At 37.6% G+C, this 22,293-nt stretch overlaps 1 protein-coding gene across 2 annotated transcripts in view; it reads right to left on the bottom strand.

The window, feature by feature from the left end:
- The window catches only part of LOC126470300 (host cell factor 2), a 280,358-nt gene that overhangs the window by 133,379 nt on the left and 124,686 nt on the right, over window positions 1-22,293 (bottom strand). For both annotated transcript variants that reach the window (XM_050098071.1, XM_050098070.1), the window contains exons 9-11: window positions 20,052-20,178; window positions 5,438-5,671; window positions 2,599-2,861 (exon numbers count right to left, since the gene is read on the bottom strand). In XM_050098071.1, coding sequence (XP_049954028.1) covers window positions 2,599-2,861; window positions 5,438-5,671; window positions 20,052-20,178 — 624 coding nt within the window. The remainder of the gene's footprint in view (window positions 1-2,598; window positions 2,862-5,437; window positions 5,672-20,051; window positions 20,179-22,293) is intronic.

The following is a 22,293-nucleotide window of genomic DNA, read 5'->3' as shown; positions in this document are numbered from 1 at the left end:
TACAACTGAATGAACATTACACATTGAAAAGTTAATTTTAAGTAAAAACCTCTAAACAACATTGTGTTTTGTGTGGTTTGAATGATGCTTTCCGCAACTGAACAACGGATGGATTTTTATATTCTGCTGTGCTTGTTTACGTCATTTTTGTGTCCATGAGAAGAACAATATGATGGACACACTGTACAACAAAAATTATCATCAACAAATTTACTTTCATACAAAAATTACTATTTTTACCAATACAGGTGACACATACTACACTGTATCAGGCATTTTTTTTATCATCACTGAGTACAATACCAGTGTTTAACGGACCATAGCCCTTCCTGCATGTCTACTTTGAGCTATGTTCTTTAAATTTCACCAGGACTCAGTTACCACGAGAAATATCCAAGTCTTGGAAGTAAAAACTACTGTCAAATTTGGGAGAAATTCAAGGCTAAAAAGAGGTCATCTGCTAAGGCAACAGTGCAGAGAATAAAAGTGATGTTTTCAGTTCTTCAAAGCTCATTTTGTCAAGAATAGCTGCCACATTCAAGCGAAGAATGTACTCCGGAATTCCATATTACATCCACTTAACACATGCATATAAATGGCAGGGGTCATTAATGCTGCGACTCATTACATTAGCCTTCTTTCACGTTACTATTAAAGAGGGCAACAGGCAAATGTTGGCAACACTGAAGTGTATTCAGTGGTACATAACTTTAAGCAATATTTGAAGTCAGCAAAAAATTGATTCTTTCTGGTGTATTGCACAGTGAAACAAATTTTCTTTCTGTAACTTAAAAACTGAGGTTAATAGAACTTCAAATGTTAATTTCTAAGAATGAAATTCAAATCAGCTACAGGGAAAAAACTGAATGAAGCAGGCATACAATTACAAACTGAATTATGAACACATCAGGAGAGAAGGGTTAGTAGGTTGGTTGCTGCTGTGGTATATCATATCTGTTCCTCAGTCCACATACAAAACTGACATGACTTTGTTAGTGATTTGATTAAGGTCACTATCAGGATAGTGAATGCCCATCACTGGATACTCTAGGCAGCTGCACAAGGCACTAGCGTATTAAGATATGTGTGTGTGTGTGTGTGTGTGTGTGTGTGTGTGTGTGTGTGTGTGTAAGAAAAAAAAAAGGAATTGAACATATATATGAAATTAGCTACCTCTAGGTCTTTATTGTCATGATAGTTGTCACATATTAACCAGCAACTTCTCCCTCTTGATGAAGTTCTCTCACATTACCAACTGGCTTGTCGTCGTTCTATGGTAACATTTTGAGAAGTTTCCTGCTAGTCATGATGAAGAGTTGGAAACTTGTCAAAACACTGGTACAGAATGACACCTTGATTTGGCTGATAACCCAAGAAGATTTCGTCAAAATTCGCTAAAAAAGCCTGCATTAAAATGAAACAACCCCTCTTATTTTTGTTTTCCCCCTATGCTTTTCGGAACATTACTTTCTGTCTGTAACTATGTCTCTTTTTTAAATGTTAATTTTCTGAACAATAAATTCACTTTTTTATGACTCTTCAATGCAGTGTTAAGTCAGCCTGCATGCGGACCTGTGTTCAACAAGCAAAGAAACTGAGGGAAAATATTTCAGGATTCTAGGAGCCATATTCCAGTCCTACTTGGTGTGATCTGCTTGCATATCCACTGCCCAATATGAATTTAGGAATTATTTAAGGTTTAGACATGTAACACAGCTCATTAACCCTTTCGCTCCTACAGATGTGCTATCTGCATTCTGTGCTGACAACAGCTTTTGTAAACGCTGTACGCTCATCAAATGCTGGTGCCTGTGCTGAGGGAAGATATTCCACCCAATAAGAAATACTTATCATCCAGTCTTAAGAAAAGTGTATGGTAAAAAAATTTTTTTTTACATCTTACAGTCTGATATCTTAACTCAATAAAAAACTGAATTTCTTTGCGTTATTTGTCATACTAACTGCGCTGCAGTAAATCAAGTAAAACACTGCATACCAAATTTCAAAGAATTTGAAGAGGTAAAGATACATTGCATAAACTTCCAATATGGTTGACTTTAGCTCATACATTGCAGTGACTGAGATGTAGACAAGATGTCAAAATTTTATTTAAAATTGAGAGCAAAATGATATTTTGTTACAGAGTTATTGGGTTTAATATCCAATGGATGGCCAGACATGTTGCGTTGCGCCTATTCACATCCTTGTACATTGAGAAGCACGTGGTCATAACAGTCAACACATTTCATAAACAACAAATGATAGCACGCAATATGTAGTATATAACTACTCAAAACTTTTTTATTCACGGGATACGAAAGTAACTCATCCACAACAGTGAGAGGTCGGTGGCTCCGGGTGCATACAGACAACCATAGCACTGTATGAAAACCCAAGCATGTGCACACATGTCCTCAGCACCTGGGGAACAGCGTAGCAGGACATGTATACAGCAGTGAAAGGGTTAGAACTCCAAACTAAATTCTGGATGAGGTATGATAATTCACATTAACCTCAACATTATGATAAATTATTCAGTACCAGCAATAAGAGAGAAATAAAAAACTATGCAAAATCAATTCTGTGGCCAGAAATTACCTGTGTAGACACAATGCGAGTTTGTGAGGGCTGAACTGAGCTTATAATCTGCCCTGTAGCAGGAACAGAGCCTATCACTGCCTGACCACTAGGTCTTGCTGCAATAGTAACAGTCTTTGGTCTGCCTCCTTGACCACCTGGGACTGTTATGGTTATTGGCTTGCCAACATTTCCTCCAGGCACAGATGCTGATGAAACGACAATCATCTTCATGGCTCCTGCATTCGGTGCTGTGAGTGAATTTACATTAGGTGATATGACCCCTGAAACAAGACACGAAGACATTATTCAATCAACATCAAATTTTCATTCACCACTGTCTACTGTTGCATAACTCTAAATTATCAATAAAAATACAAACACACCTCTCAAGGTGCTTAAGCTAATGACATTAATTTAGGTGACCAGTTGTTACAGTAAATAAATGGATTTAAAACATGTATGGTCACCTAAAAAACACTTATTTTCACACATTATTTGTTCGCGTTCCTGGTCATTTCATTGACATAACAAGTTTGTTTTCATTACCCTCAGCACACTGTCAGTCTCAATGTCAACTATACTACCTATATAACTAAACTTAACACACATCCGTACACTTTCCCAGGCAGATTCATTCAAAAAATAATTTGCTTCGATATGTGGCTGCACGAGATAATAGCCTATGGTAGGTTCCAAATGGGAACCTGAACACTTTCCCGCAATGTACGGTGACTAAGGCAGTGTATCACATAACACTCCAGCTGATGGCATCATTCTGCTGTGCCTGACTAACTTTTACCTCATGGTGTGCTTAGAACAATTAGTACCATTTTCATGTTAGTTTATATATGGTGAAGGTATTTAGTCACTCCAGGGTTCATTAAGGTAAAGCCAAAGCTGTCGTCAACCTAAAGGATGGCTTTAACATCACAGTGCTCTAGTAGACATGATCCTGCTGGAGGTTGTATGGTATGTTCTTACTTCAACCTTTCAACTGATTTACCCAGTTATATGGGGTAAGGTAAGGTAAGGTAAGAGTTTTGGCCCTAGACAAGCCGATCAAGCCCAACCAACTGTCATGACAACCTCTGCCAATTGTGTCATTGGGTGTTTTTTTTTTTTTTTTCAGCACTCTGGAGGAAACTTGCTACAACTGTCAGCTATCAAGTAATTTTAATCAGACTATAGCTTAAAAATTTATCTATGGACAGTCAGAAGCAAAAACAGTGATCAAACGTGGAACTTACCGCAGTATTGCCAGTTACCAGGGTAGGCAATGGTTGGAGGGTATGACATGGGACAGACACACAGTGCACTGGCAATGCCACAATGTATGTTCTATGTGTTGAATGCATCATGCACTGACCTTATTACTTGCGCACCACTAGAACATGTAGCATTGGAACTGTGGACTTTATGTCATGACTTTATGCTGGGGAGCAGAGAGACTGAGATTTTCTTTTTTACTGTTACAATATGAATTCTACAATTATTCCTCCACATGATAACAGGGAAGGGAGATATGATAACAAATACTGTGTAGCTAAAACAACTTGCAACTTTTTACAGTTGGGCCTGGTGGAGTGGACTTGATACAGTTGCCCATGTATGAACAGTGTGCTTCCCCTCCCAGGAAACAAGAAGTTGGTAGGTATACTGCACTTTTGCTGCCACCACATAAGTAAACAATAGCACATGCTGGTGGCATCAATTGCTTCCATGTTTCTCAACTCTAATTGTGAAGTGTAGTAATGGACAATGCCATATCACTCCTCTTTGTTAGATAAACCTTCATAAATGCAGTGGGTGACACCAGATATTTTTCTTTGGGTACAGAGAAATATTCCCCCAGGAGAAGATTAAGTATGGCATGAATAAGATGGAATGAATGGAACTTTTAAAGCTGTACAAATTAAAAATCACCTGCTGTCAGGTTTACAAACTGGGCATGGCAAAAGGACATAGCATAATCAGACTTCCTCCATACAACAATCCTTTCAATCCTATTGAAATTATTGGGTGAGAAGTTACATGCCACGGAGTTTACTCTGAGTGAGGTGGAAATGGCTAAAGAAAGTATTGTGAATCTTATCCCACTGGACTCACCTAGAGTTGTGGGCCATACCAAGAAAGGGGTTAAAAGAACATGGACCCCCAAAGGATTTCTAGAGGAACATATTGAAGAACTGGTAATTTTTGTTACCTCAAGTTACAGGTCCGAGGAAGAGAACAGTGAGGATTCTCCCCTTAGTCTCACTGCTTACACCACAGACTGGAGTATTTGTAAAATACTCAATGACGTGAGTACCCTGCTCAATAATATCATTTCTTGATTGATTAACAATGCTTCACTAGCAGCCAGTTAACAAACACATACCAAAAGTAGGCATGGCATGCTCAGCTCATGTTGGCAACAAAGCTTCCCTCAACTCACTCTGTGCAGAATTGCCAGAAGTCACAAGTTATTTGAATCGAACTATAGACAACTGTAATGACACTGTACTCACTGCATAAACTGTCATCAAGTTGACAGCAAAATTTGCCACAGTTTCAAAACATTTTATTAGATTTAGATAACTGTCACAAAGGAAGAATTTAACTGAAATAACTCTCTTAACAGAAGCTTTCCACACACACATTTAAATTTTCTGACTGCAGTTATTTCTTCACAGTGAAAATATATAATTTTGGAATAGTGAACATGATTAATGGTACTTGAAGCTAAATAAAACACCAACTGTATTATATAGCACAGCTGTTGAGTTTTTTGTACAACTGCATCCGGGAGTACATACTGTAGCTCTTAGTCAGAAATGTTAGAAAAATAGCAGAATAGCAAAACAAAAAACTAACATACCAGCTGTAGCATTTCCCGCTTGTGATGATGTAACTGACTGCACGGTGCGGATCCCAGGTGACGTCGTAACAACAATAAACTGCTGTCCAGTTGCAGGTCGGACACCAACTGCTGTCGGTCCAGCAGGTGACAAACCAGGTTTCGTAATAACAATTGTTTGCTTTCCTCCAGGACCTGGAGCTTTAGTGACCATTATGTTTGATGGCACACCCTTTATTTGTGGTATCTGAACACCTGAAGTCAGTTAAAAGGTTCACTGTATCAAATGCAGACTTACATGAACAACTACGTCAATTTACGAAAAGTGTATTTTAAAATGATGTGACAGTTTCATCTCTAATTATTACAATATCCAAGCCATAAGACAATCAACATGAAGAGTTCCGTTGACATCAAAATTGCTACCCTCATTAGAGTAGGAAATTTGTTTCATTTCAGTTCCATATGATGATACCAGATTTTCATATGATAACAATATACGTTAAAGATAAGCAGCCAGGTATTCCTCAAGTCTACCCAAAAACCACACTATTACAAATGCACTAGTATCTGAAACCTAAGGTAGAGTTTCATAGAGTTAGCATGTTGTATTCACCATAATTGTTGCATATGACCTACATGAGATAGAAAAAAATTCTTGGAGCAGATTCAAGCCACGAAATACAACTCTCTAAGGCCAGCAAAATACCCATACATGGCTGTTATAATCTCTTCATTGGAGTCAAAACTTTTCCATCCACAGATTTTATTAGATAAGGCAACAGCAAACAGAGTCAAATCTTTCCAACAAGATGCACATTAATTAATCCAAAACTTCAAGTCCATCTTTTGCCACTGCCAAAGCCACTGATGAAAGACTCTGATTGTTATTTTGTAACCTGGGCATCCTCTCATACCTTTTCCTCATGCATTTGGCCCATAAGGCATTTATAACTTTAATCTGTATGAAATAATCAATATGAACAATTTCACTACTTTTGGGTAGAGTCACTTCCTTACAGTACCTTCTTTTACTGATTTCATTTCATGGGCAAAATGTAAACACTGTTACATTCATTGCATCATCAGTGCATAAAACGCTCTCATGACAAACTCTGCATGTAAAATTAACAGTAGCATTTCATTTGGTATGCCAGTGGTGTCAGCAATTCCTATACTTTTAACTGACAGTCATTCATATAATAATTTGCATCTAATGTTTTCCTGTGACAGCAGTTCTGGGATGCTCTAGAAAAAATGCCATTACTACTATCCCACCTATATGACAGGCTGAATATATTTTCAGCCTGTCCTGGTATTTTGGATCTGGACCTAGACCACCACCACCACCACCACCAATTTGATCTCCAACATCAATGTACCCTCATTTAACGCACTTCTTCCTGCTCCATCAGCTTTAATCCCTGGATTATTAGAGTTGTAACAGAGTAAGCAAAATTTGATAGATTTTTGTCTGACACTGCCCCATCTGTCGAAATAATAAAATAGAACAAGGCTGTCTCAACTTATGAACATTTACTAGAAATCTGAGGAACGCAAATAGTAGGAAAAATCCTGAAGTTCATGGGAATGTCTCAGGATACTATACCTCAAAGCAGTATTGCATGCCTTCTAAAACAAACAAGAAGAACCTATTACACAATATTCGTTGTCATACAACTGTTTCATGAATCAGTACTGGGAATGTTACACATCAGTTGTTGAATGTGTGATATATTTACCACAACATGTTTCAGGACTATGTCATCCCATTATCAAGTGCTATAAAACAAACTGACAACCACGTAAACAGCTATATTATCCTGCAGAACAACATACCTTAAAGTTAAAGTCAAAAGTAAAAGTAAAAAGCCAACAGCAAACATCCACTGTCAAACAAACAAATCCTCCTTTAACATATAATGTTGGTGTGTAATATTCTCACTAAGCTCAGTTGTAGATTGAAGGCAACAGCCTTCACCTGCCAAAGACAGTACAATTCTGCATGTATATACCACAGCCTCCATGGTGCTACCATGTACAGTAAAATCTTTGAACACTGAATGTCAAGTCCTAGCAAGCCTTAAAAACCAACAATGCACCTATGTTACAATGTGTACATTCATATAGAATGACCAACAGGAAACATTAAAACTTAACACCGTTAAGTAGAATAAGTTGGCGCCCCTTGGACACTTCTATCTTCTTATTTAACAGATTGATGCATTCCTCTCTTAAGGAACAAATTAATATCTACTTCCTCCAAATGTGGAAGCAACCACTCTTTTTCTTTAAAGCGCAATGCATTCATGCTTTCTGTGATGCTACCCAATGAATGCTGCTCATTCTCAAAGTGCTTAGCCACTGGACGTTCCAAGATGGCCGCCGAGTAAGTGACGCCAGAAACCATTTCCAGAAAGTTAAGTGATTTAGACAGGAATATAATTTAGTTTAACGCCGACAACAAATTAAATACGTGCATTAGTGTATCGTTTAGTCTTGCCGTTAAAGGTTTGACTTTTCTTTGCATATTTTTTTAGAAAACACGAAAAATCGTAACGTCGCGAAGTCGCGCTTAGGCTTAAATTTTGTAAACGTGTTTGTTTCTTGTTTCACGGTAATTTAACTAGTTTCTCGGTAACAAATAAGTAAACTACCGTAAATAGCGTATAACTTCATTGTTTTAATACAGATTTCAGAAAAACTGCGTAACTTTATATCAGAAACTTGCCTATATATATTTGTTTATAGGCCTAATTCTCGTAACGTTTTTGGAGAATCAAAGTTAAAGTATCTCGTTTAATCGTCCTTTTTTTCATTCCATCGAGTGAAATATATAATAAATAGCGTATACCTTCATTGTTTTAATACAGATCTCAGAAAAACAGTGGAATTTTAAATCAGAAACTTGCTTATATACATTTGTGAATAGGCTTAATTCTTGTAACGTCTTTTTTGATTTTCGGTAATTTAATTGATTTATTCTAGCTAAAGTATTATTTTTGCCATGAGTGAGAAGTGCCTGACTTGCCGTAGAATTGTTAGTTCCGGGGTTTGGTGTGATGGATGCAGTAGTTTTTTTCACTGGGGGGACTGCAGTGGCGTGGGTGTTGGGAAAGTGGATCAGGCTCATCAGTGGTTATGTAGGATTTGCAGCAGAGATAGAAAGATAGTGGAACAGGAGGGGAAAATTGCTGCCCTTCAGGCTGAGCTAGATCAGGCTAGGGAAGATCTGGACAGGTTAAGGAGGGAGAAGGGCAAAGAGAGGTGGGAAGTGGCAACAGGTAGCAGAAGGAACAGGCCTAGAACTAAGTCTGACAGTTTTGTGGTGAATGTCAAAAATAAGTTTGACCTGTTGCTTCAGTTAGAAACTGATGAGCCTCAAGCAGAGGTAGGTGTAGACAGGACACAACAAACTTTCAATAGGAAATTGAAAAAGAATGTAGGAAAGTCATCGAAAAGGAAGAAAGTTTTGTTGTTAGGCAGTTCTCATGCCAGAGGTGTAGGCCAACTTCTGCAGGAGGAATTAGGACCAGAATACCAGGTCACAATTTTTTTCAAACCAAGTGCTAGTCTGGATCAGGTGACAGAGGATTTAGGTTCACTCTGTAAAGGATTTACCAGGGAAGACACCGTGGTTATTGTGGGAGGGCCAGGGAACAGCATCGACAGAGATCCTGGGTACAGTATAGAGTGTGACCTGGTAAAGATTGCGTCGGCATCGAGACACACCAATGTTGAATTTGTATCTGTCCTGAGACGCCATGACCGGCCTCATTTGAACTCTTCTGTTGGGAGAGTTAATTTGGAGTTGGAACGGCTGCTTGGGTTGGGTGCGGGGGCTCATATTGGTGTGGTTCCTGTTGATTATCTCAGTAGGTGGGACTATACCAGGCACGGCCTACATCTCAACAGGAAAGGGAAGGGGAAACTGGCTGGGGTAATAGCAGGAAATTTAAGGGGGGGAGGCACTGCCATGAATGGTAAAATACCAGTGGTTACAGGTGTTGGAGCAGCACCTTTTTTAGGATAGGCAAGACAGAAAGATGTCAAGTTCTACGAGAGGTCAGGATTGAAACAAATCTTCAGTTTAGGAAAGAAATTAAACAGCACAATTCTAGCACATTGGATCACCAATCACAGCTATCAATTATAAATTTTCACCAATCACCAGAAATTTTATCTCCACCAAGTTGTATCTCAGTCCTAGGTAATTGCATTGATGAATTAAAGTCACCCAACCCAGTTGACATAATCTGCCTCTCTGAACACAATGTGACCACTGGTATAGGAACTAGGTCTAAGCACAATGAGAAACTCAGACAGGACAGTACTGCAAATGTTAGAATAAGGAAAGGTTCTCATAAAAGTATAATTAAAAATATAATGTAAGTATATTTCATTAAAATATTGGGAGTTTAAAGAATAAAGTAGATGAGCTTCTGGTTTGTTTAGAAGATTTAGAAGCTGAGAATGAAATAGATATACTATGCCTGTCTGAGCATCACATTGTTACTGATATGGATAAGGTAAATGTAAGTGGATATAAGCTCTCTGCACATGTAATGAGAGAAAATATGGAGAAAGGAGGAGTTGCCATATATGTCAAAAGTTATCATTGTGCAAAAAGTATAGAAACAAAAAAGTTTTCTGTAGAGAAACATATAGAAGCATGTGCCTGTGAGCTTAAATTAAATAAAGGCACATTTATAATTGTAACTGTATATAGGTCCCCATCAGGAAATTTTCATCTATTTCTGAAAAATTTGGACTCCTTGTTGTGCTATCTGTCAGACAGGGGGAAGCAAATTATTATTTGTGGGGACTTCAATGTAGATTCTCTGAAAGAGGGTAATAGGAAAAATAACCTTGAAGTATTACTTGGTTCTTTCAATTTGACACCCGTTATTGATTTTCCTACTCGGGTGGTAAAGGATAGCAGCTCACTGATAGATAACTTCTTTATAGACCAAGATAAGTTTAACCAGATAAATGCTCAGCCTGTTGAGAATGGTCTTTCTGATCATGGTGTACAGCTAGTTACAGTATATGACATAGCTCCATTCAGCAATACTAAACAGTCCTCCAAAGTAGTACGTTCAGTCAACGATTTAACAATTGCAAATTTCAGGGAAAGCCTACAGCAGTTAGACTGGGATGAAGTGTACCGTGAACCTGATGCCAATTTAAAATATAATTTATTTCATGATATTTTTGTAAATGCATTTGAAAACTGCTTCCCCAAGAAAATAGTTAAATATACTCGTAAGAAACCTTGTAACAAACCATGGCTTACTAAGGGTATAAAAATATCTTGTAACCGGAAAAGGGAAATGTATCTGACAGCAAGAAAGAGTAGTGAACCAGAAACTATCAAAAATTATAAAAACTACTGTGTTATATGAAGAAAAGTTATTAAAAAATCCAGGAGTATGTGTATCATGTCTGAAATCAGCAACTCTGATAATAAAATTAAAACAATTTGGAATATTATTAAAAGAGAAACAGGTCAACCAAGAGCACAGGAAGACAGTATTACCATCAAATTGAATGAAAACTTTACGAACAAAAAGTCAGAAGTTGAAAATATTTTTAATAATCATTTTCTAAATGTTGTGGATATAGTAGGATCCAGGTGTTCATTAGAAGATGCTAGGCTGTTAATGGAAGAGGCCATACCTATGCAATTTGATACGATTGAAATCTCACCCACTTCTCCCTCTGAAATTAGGAAAATAATAAACTTGCTTAAAAGAAAAAACTCACATGGAATTGATGGCATTTCCAGCAAAATACTAAAAGCTTGTTCTCAACAGATAAGTAAGATTCTCAGCCACATCATTACGAAATATCGTATTCATGATCCATGGAACTAGTATTAATCTAATCTAATCTCACTAAGCTCAGTTGTAGATTGAAGGCAACAGCCTTCACCTGCCAAAGACAGTACAATTCTGCATGTATATACCACAGCCTCCATGGTGCTACCATGTACAGTAAAATCTTTGAACACTGAATGTCAAGGCCTAGCAAGCCTTAAAAACCAACAATGCACCTATGTTACAATGTGTACATTCATATAGAATGACCAACAGGAAACATTAAAACTTAACACCGTTAAGTAGAATAAGTTGGTGCCCCTTGGACACTTCTATCTTCTTATTTAACAGATTGATGCATTCCTCTCTTAAGGAACAAATAAATATCTACTTCCTCCAAATGTGGAAGCAACCACTCTTTTTCTTTAAAGCGCAATGCATTCATGCTTTCTGTGATGCTACCCAATGAATGCTGCTCATTCTCAAAGTGCTTAGCCACTGCCAACGAGCCATTCTCTTTATTAATGAGCAGTTTAAATCTTACTTTAGTGTTCATTCCACTTGTGTCACATACTTCACTTTGAAATCATGATACTTTATTTCATAAATTCCTACTGTCCCCATAACCCCGCCAATTTACACATTATAATTCTGCAATATGGCATCACTATATTTCTAGAGATTTTTCTTGTTTTGCTAATTTCTGTGCCCTACCACTGCATCAATCCTATATAACACCTGCATCAAATCCATTTTCTACCACTATTTGCTTAAGTGTTTTCATTTCTTCATCACAATTCTTAGGGCTTACTGGGATGGAATTAGCCCTGTGCACTTCATTTTTTAAGACTGCTATTTTTGTTTATGGGAGAGGCATGAGGTCTGCATTACTGCACCTGTGAATGTGGGTTTGCTGAATATTCCTATTTCATGCTTGTTGTTTTTATTCTCAATCTCCAAATTGAGATAATTTAAAAATCACTATTGCTTATGCTCTACTGTAAATACCATATTCTTTTGCATATTGTTAAGGTTACTTGCCAATCCATTTATTTCTTCCGTGAATCTCTGATACGCTGTAAGTATACTGTTAACGCATCACCTGTACATATGTAGTTTATCACAGTACTTAACAATGGATGGGGAAAGTAGGAATTTATGAAATAAAGTCTCAGGATTGTAATATGATGTATGTGGGACAAACAGGAATAACAAGAATATAGAGGATGGCTCATTGGCAGTGGCCAAGCAACTCAAGAATAAGCAGCATTCATTGGGTAGCATCAAACGCAGCTTGAATGTACTGCACTTTAAAGAAAAATGGTCATTGCTGTCCAAGTTATATGAAAGAGAGATTTTCTGCACTTTTGAAGGGGAATATGACAATGTGTTAAATGAAAAGACAAAAGTGTCCAAGAGGGATTCTGAGCTCACCTTAATGATGTCCTTGTTAACAACTTGCCGCCAATTTATTATACTTAACAGTGTGTACTTTTAATGTTTCCTGTAGGTCAACCTATTCACATTTTAACACTACCGTACAGGTGTATTATTAGTTTTTAGGATTTGCTAGGTCTTAACATATAATGTTCGAAGATTTTACTGTAGACAGTAGCACCACCGGAAGCTGTGATATATACGATAGAGGGCTGTACTATCTTTGGTGAGCGAAGGCAGCTGCATTTAGTTTACAACTGAGCTAACAAGGAGAGGTCCCCAGTGGGATCAGCTTTCTGAAACCATCTATACAGTGATGTAGGTTAAGATCCTAGGTATCACACCCTGCAGCCATTCGCCCTGGTGGGCAATCACTTGTGAGTAACTGATGAAAATGAATTTCATGATTTTGCGTGACCCTCAACAGAGTTAAAAATGAGTAATGTGTAGACTTGTGTAGTGTAATGGGTAGAGTAATGGCTTCATATGTGGAAAGTCGTGGATTCGATTCTCGTCAGGTGCTTCAATTTATTATTATTATGTTTCCTTTCTCAGACCTTAGGTCTGGTTCGGAATGAAAGTGACGCGGACCTTGATCAAGCGTCACTTCGTTTTAACTGTACGGTATATGCTACATTGCGTTTAGGAACTTTCGGGTAATTGAACATGTATCAATAATTACGGATTTCTGAAGTTGTATATATAAGTTTGGATGTAGCTGTATTGCATTGATGTACTGGTGGATATTGCGTGGTATGACTCCTGTAGTTGAAAGTATAATTGGTATAATGTCAACTTTATCCTGATGCCACATGTCCTTGACTTCCTCAGCCAGTTGGATGTATTTTTCAATTTTTTCTCCTGTTTTCTTCTGTATATTTGCTGTATTGGGTATGGACATTTCAATTAGTTGTGTTAATTTCTTCTTTTTATTGGTGAGTATGATGTCAGGTTTGTTATGTGGCGTTGTTTTATCTGTTATAATGGTTCTGTTCCAGTATAATTTGTATTCATCATTCTCCAGTACATTTTGTGGTGTATACTTGTATGTAGGAACGTGTTGTTTTAAAAGTTTATGTTGTAAGGCAAGCTGTTGATGTATTATTTTTGCGACGTTGTCATGTCTTCTGGGGTATTCTGTATTTGCTAGTATTGTACATCCGCTTGTGATGTGATCTACTGTTTCTATTTGTTGTTTGCAAAGTCTGCATTTATCTGTTGTGGTATTGGGATCTTTAATAATATGCTTGCTGTAATATCTGGTGTTTATTGTTTGATCCTGTATTGCAATCATGAATCCTTCTGTCTCACTGTATATATTGCCTCTTTTTAGCCATGTGTTGGATGCGTCTTGATCGATGTGTGGCTGTGTTAGATGATACGGGTGCTTGCCATGTAGTGTTTTCTTTTTCCAATTTACTTTCTTTGTATCTGTTGATGTTATGTGATCTAAAGGGTTGTAGAGGTGGTTATGAAATTGTAGTGGTGTAGCCGATGTATTTATGTGGGTGATTGCTTTGTGTATTTTGCTAGTTTCTGCTCGTTCTAGAAAGAATTTTCTTAAATTGTCTACCTGTCCATAATGTAGGTTTTTTATGTCGATAAATCCCCTTCCTCCTTCCTTTCTGCTTAATGTGAATCTTTCTGTTGCTGAATGTATGTGATGTATTCTATATTTGTGGCATTGTGATCGTGTAAGTGTATTGAGTGCTTCTAGGTCTGTGTTACTCCATTTCACTACTCCAAATGAGTAGGTCAATATTGGTATAGCATAGGTATTTATAGCTTTTGTCTTGTTTCTTGCTGTCAATTCTGTTTTCAGTATTTTTGTTAGTCTTTGTCTATATTTTTCTTTTAGCTCTTCCTTAATATTTCTATCATCTATTCCTATTTTTTGTCTGTATCCTAGATATTTATAGGCATCTGCTTTTTCCATCGCTTCTATGCAGTCGCTGTGGTTATCCAATATGTAATCTTCTTGTTTAGTGTGTTTTCCCTTGACTATGCTATTTTTCTTACATTTGTCTGTTCCAAAAGCCATATTTATATCATTGCTAAATACTTCTGTTATCTTTAGTAATTGGTTGAGTTGTTGATTTGTTGCTGCCAGTAGTTTTAGATCATCCATGTATAGCAAATGTGTGATTTTGTGTGGGTATGTTCCAGTAATATTGTAACCATAATTTGTATTATTTAGCATGTTGGATAGTGGGTTCAGAGCAAGGCAGAACCAGAAAGGACTTAATGAATCTCCTTGGTATATTCCACGCTTAATCTGTATTGGCTGTGATGTGATATTATTTGAATTTGTTTGGATATTAAGTGTAGTTTTCCAGTTTTTCATTACTATGTTTAGGAACTGTATCAATTTAGGATCTACTTTATATATTTCCAATATTTGTAGTAACCATGAGTGGGGTACACTATCAAAAGCTTTTTGGTAATCGATGTATGAGTAGTGTAGCGACCTTTGTTTAGTTTTAGCTTGATATGTCACCTCTGCATCTATTATCAGTTGCTCTTTACATCCTCGTGCTCCTTTGCAACAGCCTTTTTGTTCTTCATTTATAATTTTGTTCTGTGTTGTATGTGTCACTAGTTTCTGTTTAATGACTGAAGTTAATATTTTGTATATTGTTGGTAGGCATGTTATGGGGCGATATTTAGCTGGGTTCGCTGTGTCTGCTTGATCTTTAGGTTTCAGATAAGTTATTCCATGTGTAAGTGTGTCAGGGAATGTGTATGGGTCTGCAATGTAACTGTTAAATAATTTAGTTAGATGTGAATGTGTTGCGGTGAACTTCTTTAACCAGAAACTTGCTATTTTATCATTTCCAGGGGCTTTCCAATTGTGAGTAGAATTAATTGCATGGGTGACTTCATGTTGCAAAATTGTCACTTCAGGCATTTGTTGTATCATCTTGTATGTGTCTGTTTCTGCTTGTATCCACCGTGCATGCCTGTTATGTTGTACCGGGTTTGACCATATGTTGCTCCAGAAGTGTTCCATGTCTGTTATGTTTGGTGGATTGTTTATTTCAATGTGTGTGTTATCTATTGTCTGGTAAAATTTCTTTTGGTTTGTGTTGAATGTTTGGTTTTGTTTCCTTCTATTTTCACTTTTTTTGTATCTTCTGAGTCGTTTGGCGAATGCTTGTAATTTCTGCTTCTTTTCGTCTAATTGCTCTGTCGCTTCTTGTTGTGAGATTTTACCTAACCTTTTTCGTTTTTTTTTTCCGAGATTTCATTTCTTATAAATTGTGTTAGCTGTCCGATGTCTTTTCTCAGTTTTTCTATTTTGATCTGTAGCCTGTGTTGCCATGCTGGTTTTGTGGGTTTCTTCTGTGTGTTGGTTGGTTTTGATCTCTGCCTAGTGTGTATATTTAGTGTAGTGAGTGCTCCTATATATACCAGTAGTTGTAACTCTTCCATAGTTGTGTTTTCATTTATTTTGTTGTGTATGATTGTGTTGATAGTTTTTATTGTTGTTTCGACTTGTGGGTTATTTGATGGTCTATGCAAGAATGGTCTAATGTCTGTATTTGTGTCTTTGTATTCTATATATGTTAGCTGAAATTTTTCTTCTATATCTAATATCTGTGTCACTTTGTGTTCTATTTGTGCTTGTTCTGGTGGCTGCCTTAAGATTTCGTTTTCCTCTGATTGTTTAATTGGTGCGTGTTGTTCTTTGTTTGTTTGCTCTGGGATGTTTGAGTCCATTACTGTATTTTCTTCTTCTTCTGATTGCACATTATTTTGTTCCAGTATTTGTTGTACTTGTTGTTTGATGTTATCTAATTCTGACTGGGGTATTATTATTATTATTATTATTATTATTATTATTTTCAATTTTAAAACTTTTTGAAATGACTTTGCTCTTATTTTTCATCAATTAACTGGTTTAAATGCAATTTTTTTATTTCTATTCCTTTGTCACATCATTTTAATCACAATACGAACTTTTTGATTTGTTCTCATTTTTTCTATACATTGTTCTTCTTCCATATGGAATTTTTGTAAATGTGAATGTAATTATGTTCATCTATTTTAATACCTGACAATGCCAATCTATTGGTTAAAGAAACAAAAGATGAAATAATCTATCTATACTGACTGTGCAATGGTATCAAATAGGCCTATGTATGTTATGTTACTAACTGTGAAATTTTTGAATGGTAATCATCAAACAAACATTTAAAACATACCCTACATTCCTGCTACGCTATGGACAAAATAACACAGATCAAGATTTAAACAATAGAAGGGATTATAAGCACACAAGAATAATGAAAGTAATAACATGGACAAAAAATTGGATGATAAAATGAAAGAAATTAAATTGAGATTAATACATAAAATCAATTAAAATTAAATGAACAAAGAATTCAAATGGAAAAAGAATGATGGGAAAAAAAATGAGAGCAAATGAAGTTGTTATGATGATTAGAATGATGTGACAAAGGAACAGAAATAAAAAGAAATACATTTTAAAACTGTTAACTGAATACAAACAATGATCAAAATCATTTCAATAGAGACTTAAAAATAAAAAATAAAATTGAAAGCACCTGACAAGATTTGAACCAATGACCTATCCATTACATCACACAACCAGTCTCTTCAATGCTAATTTGTAATGCCTTTGTTTTAATGATGTCCACCCCAAATCCCGTATCATTTCAGCGACTCTCTCACTTCTGTATCTATGCTGTTAATTTTTGGAACACAGCCTACACCCAGTTTAGAAACAGACTGACCATTGTTTTGCAGGACAATGCTCAAGCATGTACAGTGGAAGCTGTTACTGATTTGTTTGACTGATGTGGTTGCCAAGTGCTACACTACCTACTGCACTTCTCTGACTTAAGCCCTCAATAGGTTCAACTCTATTTCTAAACTGAAGAAAACACTTCACGGCATACACTTCAGAACTGCTACAAATTCGTCAGGCAATAGACTGCGCCGCTCGAATTGTCAACATAAGTGGCACTGCTGGGAGTATCCTATGTCTTGCACATCACTGGCAACGGGTTGTACAGAATGCTGGTGACTACTTTGGTCAGTAAAACATTGAAACACATATCTACTTTGTACGAGCTGCAAATAAATAGTCGCGACTATTAAAGTTCCAACCCTCATAAAATTTGCAAAGAACAACAGCAGTAGTAAACAGAAATTTGAAATTTTACAGAGATTTGGTGAATTTTGACAACATAGATTTGTGCGAGTTGATATATGTTGTCAATAGTAATGAAGGTCAACAACCAGAATTATGCTGTAGTGTATAAATCAATTGCTAGAACTGCAAATCACTAACTTTGAAGAAGTTTGGGTAGCCAATCAACAATTATTAAATCCAACTAAAATCATGAAGGAGATGAAATTAACTAGTCTAAGAGTCCGAATATGACTACAGATGGCTTCTCCTGTAATAACCCCACAACCAGTCGACAAAAGCTGTTTTAGATTGCAGTTGCGGCATGTCAACTTACAGCGGCAGCGGCATCTATGGTACACTCACCAGGCACTGCACTTGCTACTTTAGAGGAACATGTAGTTGACCTAGGGATAATGAAGCACATAGAAGGATTGGATTGTCTGTAGGTACACCTCATTCTAATGTAGTAACAGATAGAACAGAGAGCGAACAACAGAAAATTTGGGGCGAGTTAAATAAATGCTAAAAAGTAATAACTAAAATGAAGGAAGGACTTTTTAAATGCAAAATACACCTATTTAAAAGCAGATACAAATTTGCTTGTTGCTTTCATAAGACAGAGTCTCTACCACTTAAAATCTGACTACGTAACCGTAATGTGAGGTTTAAACTCAGAGAACTAGTGTCAATGGCAACAGAGATATATTCCAAATAAATTAATATGAGATGATACTGATCCCCATGATACACAAAATTGGTAAGGACACTGTTGCAGAAGCAACCAAAAAAAAACCACAGACACACACACACACACACACACACACACACACACACACACACCATATTTAAAAGAACACACAACCCCCAAGAATGGCTAAGTTTTACAGAAGCTGAAAATCTAGCACAAACTTCAATGTTACATACTTGCAACAGTTTCCACACTGGAACTCTCTCTCTCTCTCTCTCTCTCTCTCTCTCTCTCTCTCTCTCTCTCTCTCTAAGTTGGTCAGAAAACCCAAAGAGATTCTGGTTGTATGTTAAGTACAGCAGTGGCAACATGCAATCAATACCTTCAATGCATGACAACAATGGTGATGTTACGGATGAGTGTGACACTGAAGGGGATAGTCTGTGAGCAGATTCCCCATGCTACATCACAAGAAACCCCCAACTGTCCCACCATCCCGAAGTATAAGCCACAACAACACCCCCCTTGGCACCCCATGTTAGCCTGGAGTGCTGGAACAACTGAACCATATTCTTCAACAGGATCTCTCATCACACCCTGAAATGAGGGACATCCTACCCAAGATCCTTCCTCCCCCTCTTAATGTGGTATTCTGTCACCAACCCAACCTACACAACATCCTAGTCCATCCCTGTGCCGCCAGCCCCCCCCACCCCCCACCCCACCCCACGCCTTTTCAGTCCCTTGGCACAGAGATCACATCCCTGTGGCAGATCAAGGAGTAAAACCTGTCCAATACACACTCCCAGCACTTCCTACTCCAGTCCTGTCAAATGCGTAACCTACCCCATGACAGGCCGGGCCACCAGTGAAAGCACCCATGTCATACACCAGCTTTGCTGCAGATCCTTATGTCAGTATGACTACCAGCCAGCCTTCGACCACAATGAATGGCCATTGCCAAACTGTTGCCAAGAACAAATCTGGCCACTCTGTGGCACAACTTGCAGCTGAGCACACCATGGTCAATTTCAATGGTTGCTTCACAACCAGGGCAATCTGGATCCTTCCCTTCACGACCAGCTTCTCTGAACTATGTGGACAGGAGTTATTCTTGCAACACATCCTTCACTCCCATAATCACCCTGGTCTCCATCTCTGGTAACTGACTGTCCCCATACCCTCCAGCCAACAGCTTCCCTTCCTCCGTCCTGTCACCCCCTCCCAAATTCACATCCCAATGTAACCTTCAATATGTGCAGCTCCCCATCAGTTCCAACAACTGTGAAATCACTTGCCTAGCCAGTGCACCTGCCACCCCTCCCTCCCTCCTCTATTCCTAGCCAACAAACTGGCTGCTTCTCACTAAGCCACTAGCCACCCACCCTCAAACCCCCCCCCCCCCCCTCTCTCTCTTTCTCTGTCCTCCCCCTCTTTTCCCACCCCATCCAACTCAACCACCACTGAGTTTGGACATAAACATCCACACCATCATGAAGGATAAATAAATCCTAGAGTTTACAAAACGCTTACCTGTGCCTTGATTACCACTCAGAAGCTTTACAATTGTAGCAGCTGGGATTGTTTTCTGCCCAGTTTGAATTGCTGTTACTTGACCTGCTGTTCCCGGTTTTGCTTGCACCACCGAAGTCTTTGGCATCTGTAAATGTAACAACAACAAATTAAGTCAGTCATATGAATCTACACTTCTTTTCACAAAAGATTAAAAGAACCTCAACCATAATAGTTTAACATATATGGTATCATAGGAGGAATGGCCAATATTCAAGGATATGTCAAGAATGATCATTCAGAGTAAAAAAGTTTAGGAAATATGGGCTCTAACATGCATAGATGTGGTTTATGGTAGTAATGAGGAATAAGTACTCATAACTCTTAAGGTATGCATGTTACAGCCATGTTCACAACACTTTTTTGCCTTGAATGATCATTCTTTTCCTATTTTTAAATACTGATCATTCCTCCTGGGGTACACTGTATATACACAACTGCAACAAATACTAAGCATTATTACATTTTGTAATCTTTGAGATAGGCCACTGTAAATAACACCGGAATTTTCATCAAAAGCTAATGAACTGCAAAGCAGAAGGAATTCGAAAAATTCATTAATTAAAACTTCCGGGCTGAATTGCCGTGGTCCATATATAAAACTACTACTCCTTCCTGACGTTTCGTTGCCGGCTGCGGGCAACATCTTCTGAGGCAAGTCGGCGACTAGCGGCTAGGCGCTGGTGGTCCCACTTATATAGAGCACTTAGATGGCGCCACCACTCGTCACGTGCTTTCGACTTTAAAATTATCTCTCGTTAGTGCCATCTCTCTCGATTACAGGTAATCGATTGTCACGTCGTTGGTACAAAGTCGAACGTCATATCTTGTCTAGTTTTAATCCTCCTCCTTTTCTATTAAAATTATTTCCGTGCTTATAGATCTCTATAGCTTCTCTATACATGCGAGTGTAATAATGTGAGGTCCTAGCTATCACGTTTGTCTCACTAAATTTTATTTCGTGATCACCGTCTTTGAAAACGTGTTCCGCTACAGCTGATTTTTCAATCTGTCCCAATCTACAGTTCCTTTTGTGTTCCGTTAGGCGGGTATTAACACTCCTTTTAGTTGTTCTAATATAAACCATGCCACAGCTACACAGAATTTTACACACACCTGGGGTAGCTAAGGGGTGTCGTGCGTCTTTCACCGATCTTAAACTTTCACTAATTTTCTTGGTAGGTCGAAAGATTGTCTCCACTTGAAACTTGGCCAAAACTTTACCAATACGGTCCGCGATGTTATGAATAAATGGAAGAAAAACTTTTCCAGCCAACGGTGGTTGTTGTCATGTATTTTCGGACACTTTTCTTCTAGGGTGGAATATTTCCTTGTCAGTGTACCCATTTGTCTTGAAAGCTGTTCGCAAATGGCTTAATTCATCTTGTAAGTAAATTTGAAAAATTATTTGTTGTATTTGGTACAGAAAATCTGACCAGTTGGTTCCGAAGCAAAGGTGGGACACTGCACTGATAAATCATGTCCATAAAACGCAGCAAATATGAATCTAATTCAGGCCCAGGTCCAAAAAATAAAGAGGATTTGCTGTTAAGATTGGATAAAGCTATATTTAGATATTAGTAGGTAAATTAAAAACAGCTAGTCAACAAAGAATTCAGAATTAGACAAGTTAGTGAAAATTACAAGCTCAAATAGGGGTAATGCAGGAGCAGGTTTAATAATGAATAAGAAAATAGGAATGCAGGTAAGCTACTATGAACAGCATAGTGAAATCATCATTGTAGCCCAAGATATACACGAAGCCCACACACACCAAAGTAGTACAAGTTTATATGCCAACTAGCTCTGCAGATGGTGATGAGATTAAAAAATGTATAGAGGAATAACAAAAATTCTTCAGACAGTAAAGGGAGACAAAAATTTAGCTGTGATGAGGGAGCAGAAATCTGTAGTAGGGAAAGGACGAGAAGGAAAAACAGAAGGTGAATATGGACTGGGGAAAGGGATGAAAGAGCAAACCATATGGTACAATTTTGTACAGAGCACAATTTAAATCATCACTAACACTTGTTTTAAGTCTCACAAAAGAAAGTTATATATGTGGAAGAGACTTGGAGACACCAAAAGGTTTCAAACTGATTATATAATGGTAAGACAGACTTCAGAACCAGATTTTAAATTGTAAGACATTTCCAGGGGCAGATTTGGACTTTGACCACAGTATATTGGTTATGAACTGTAT

This window comes from Schistocerca serialis, chromosome 3 (assembly GCF_023864345.2).
Source record: "Schistocerca serialis cubense isolate TAMUIC-IGC-003099 chromosome 3, iqSchSeri2.2, whole genome shotgun sequence".
NCBI classification, from domain to species: domain Eukaryota; kingdom Metazoa; phylum Arthropoda; class Insecta; order Orthoptera; family Acrididae; genus Schistocerca; species Schistocerca serialis.
This window is presented reverse-complemented; position numbering and strand designations above follow the sequence as displayed.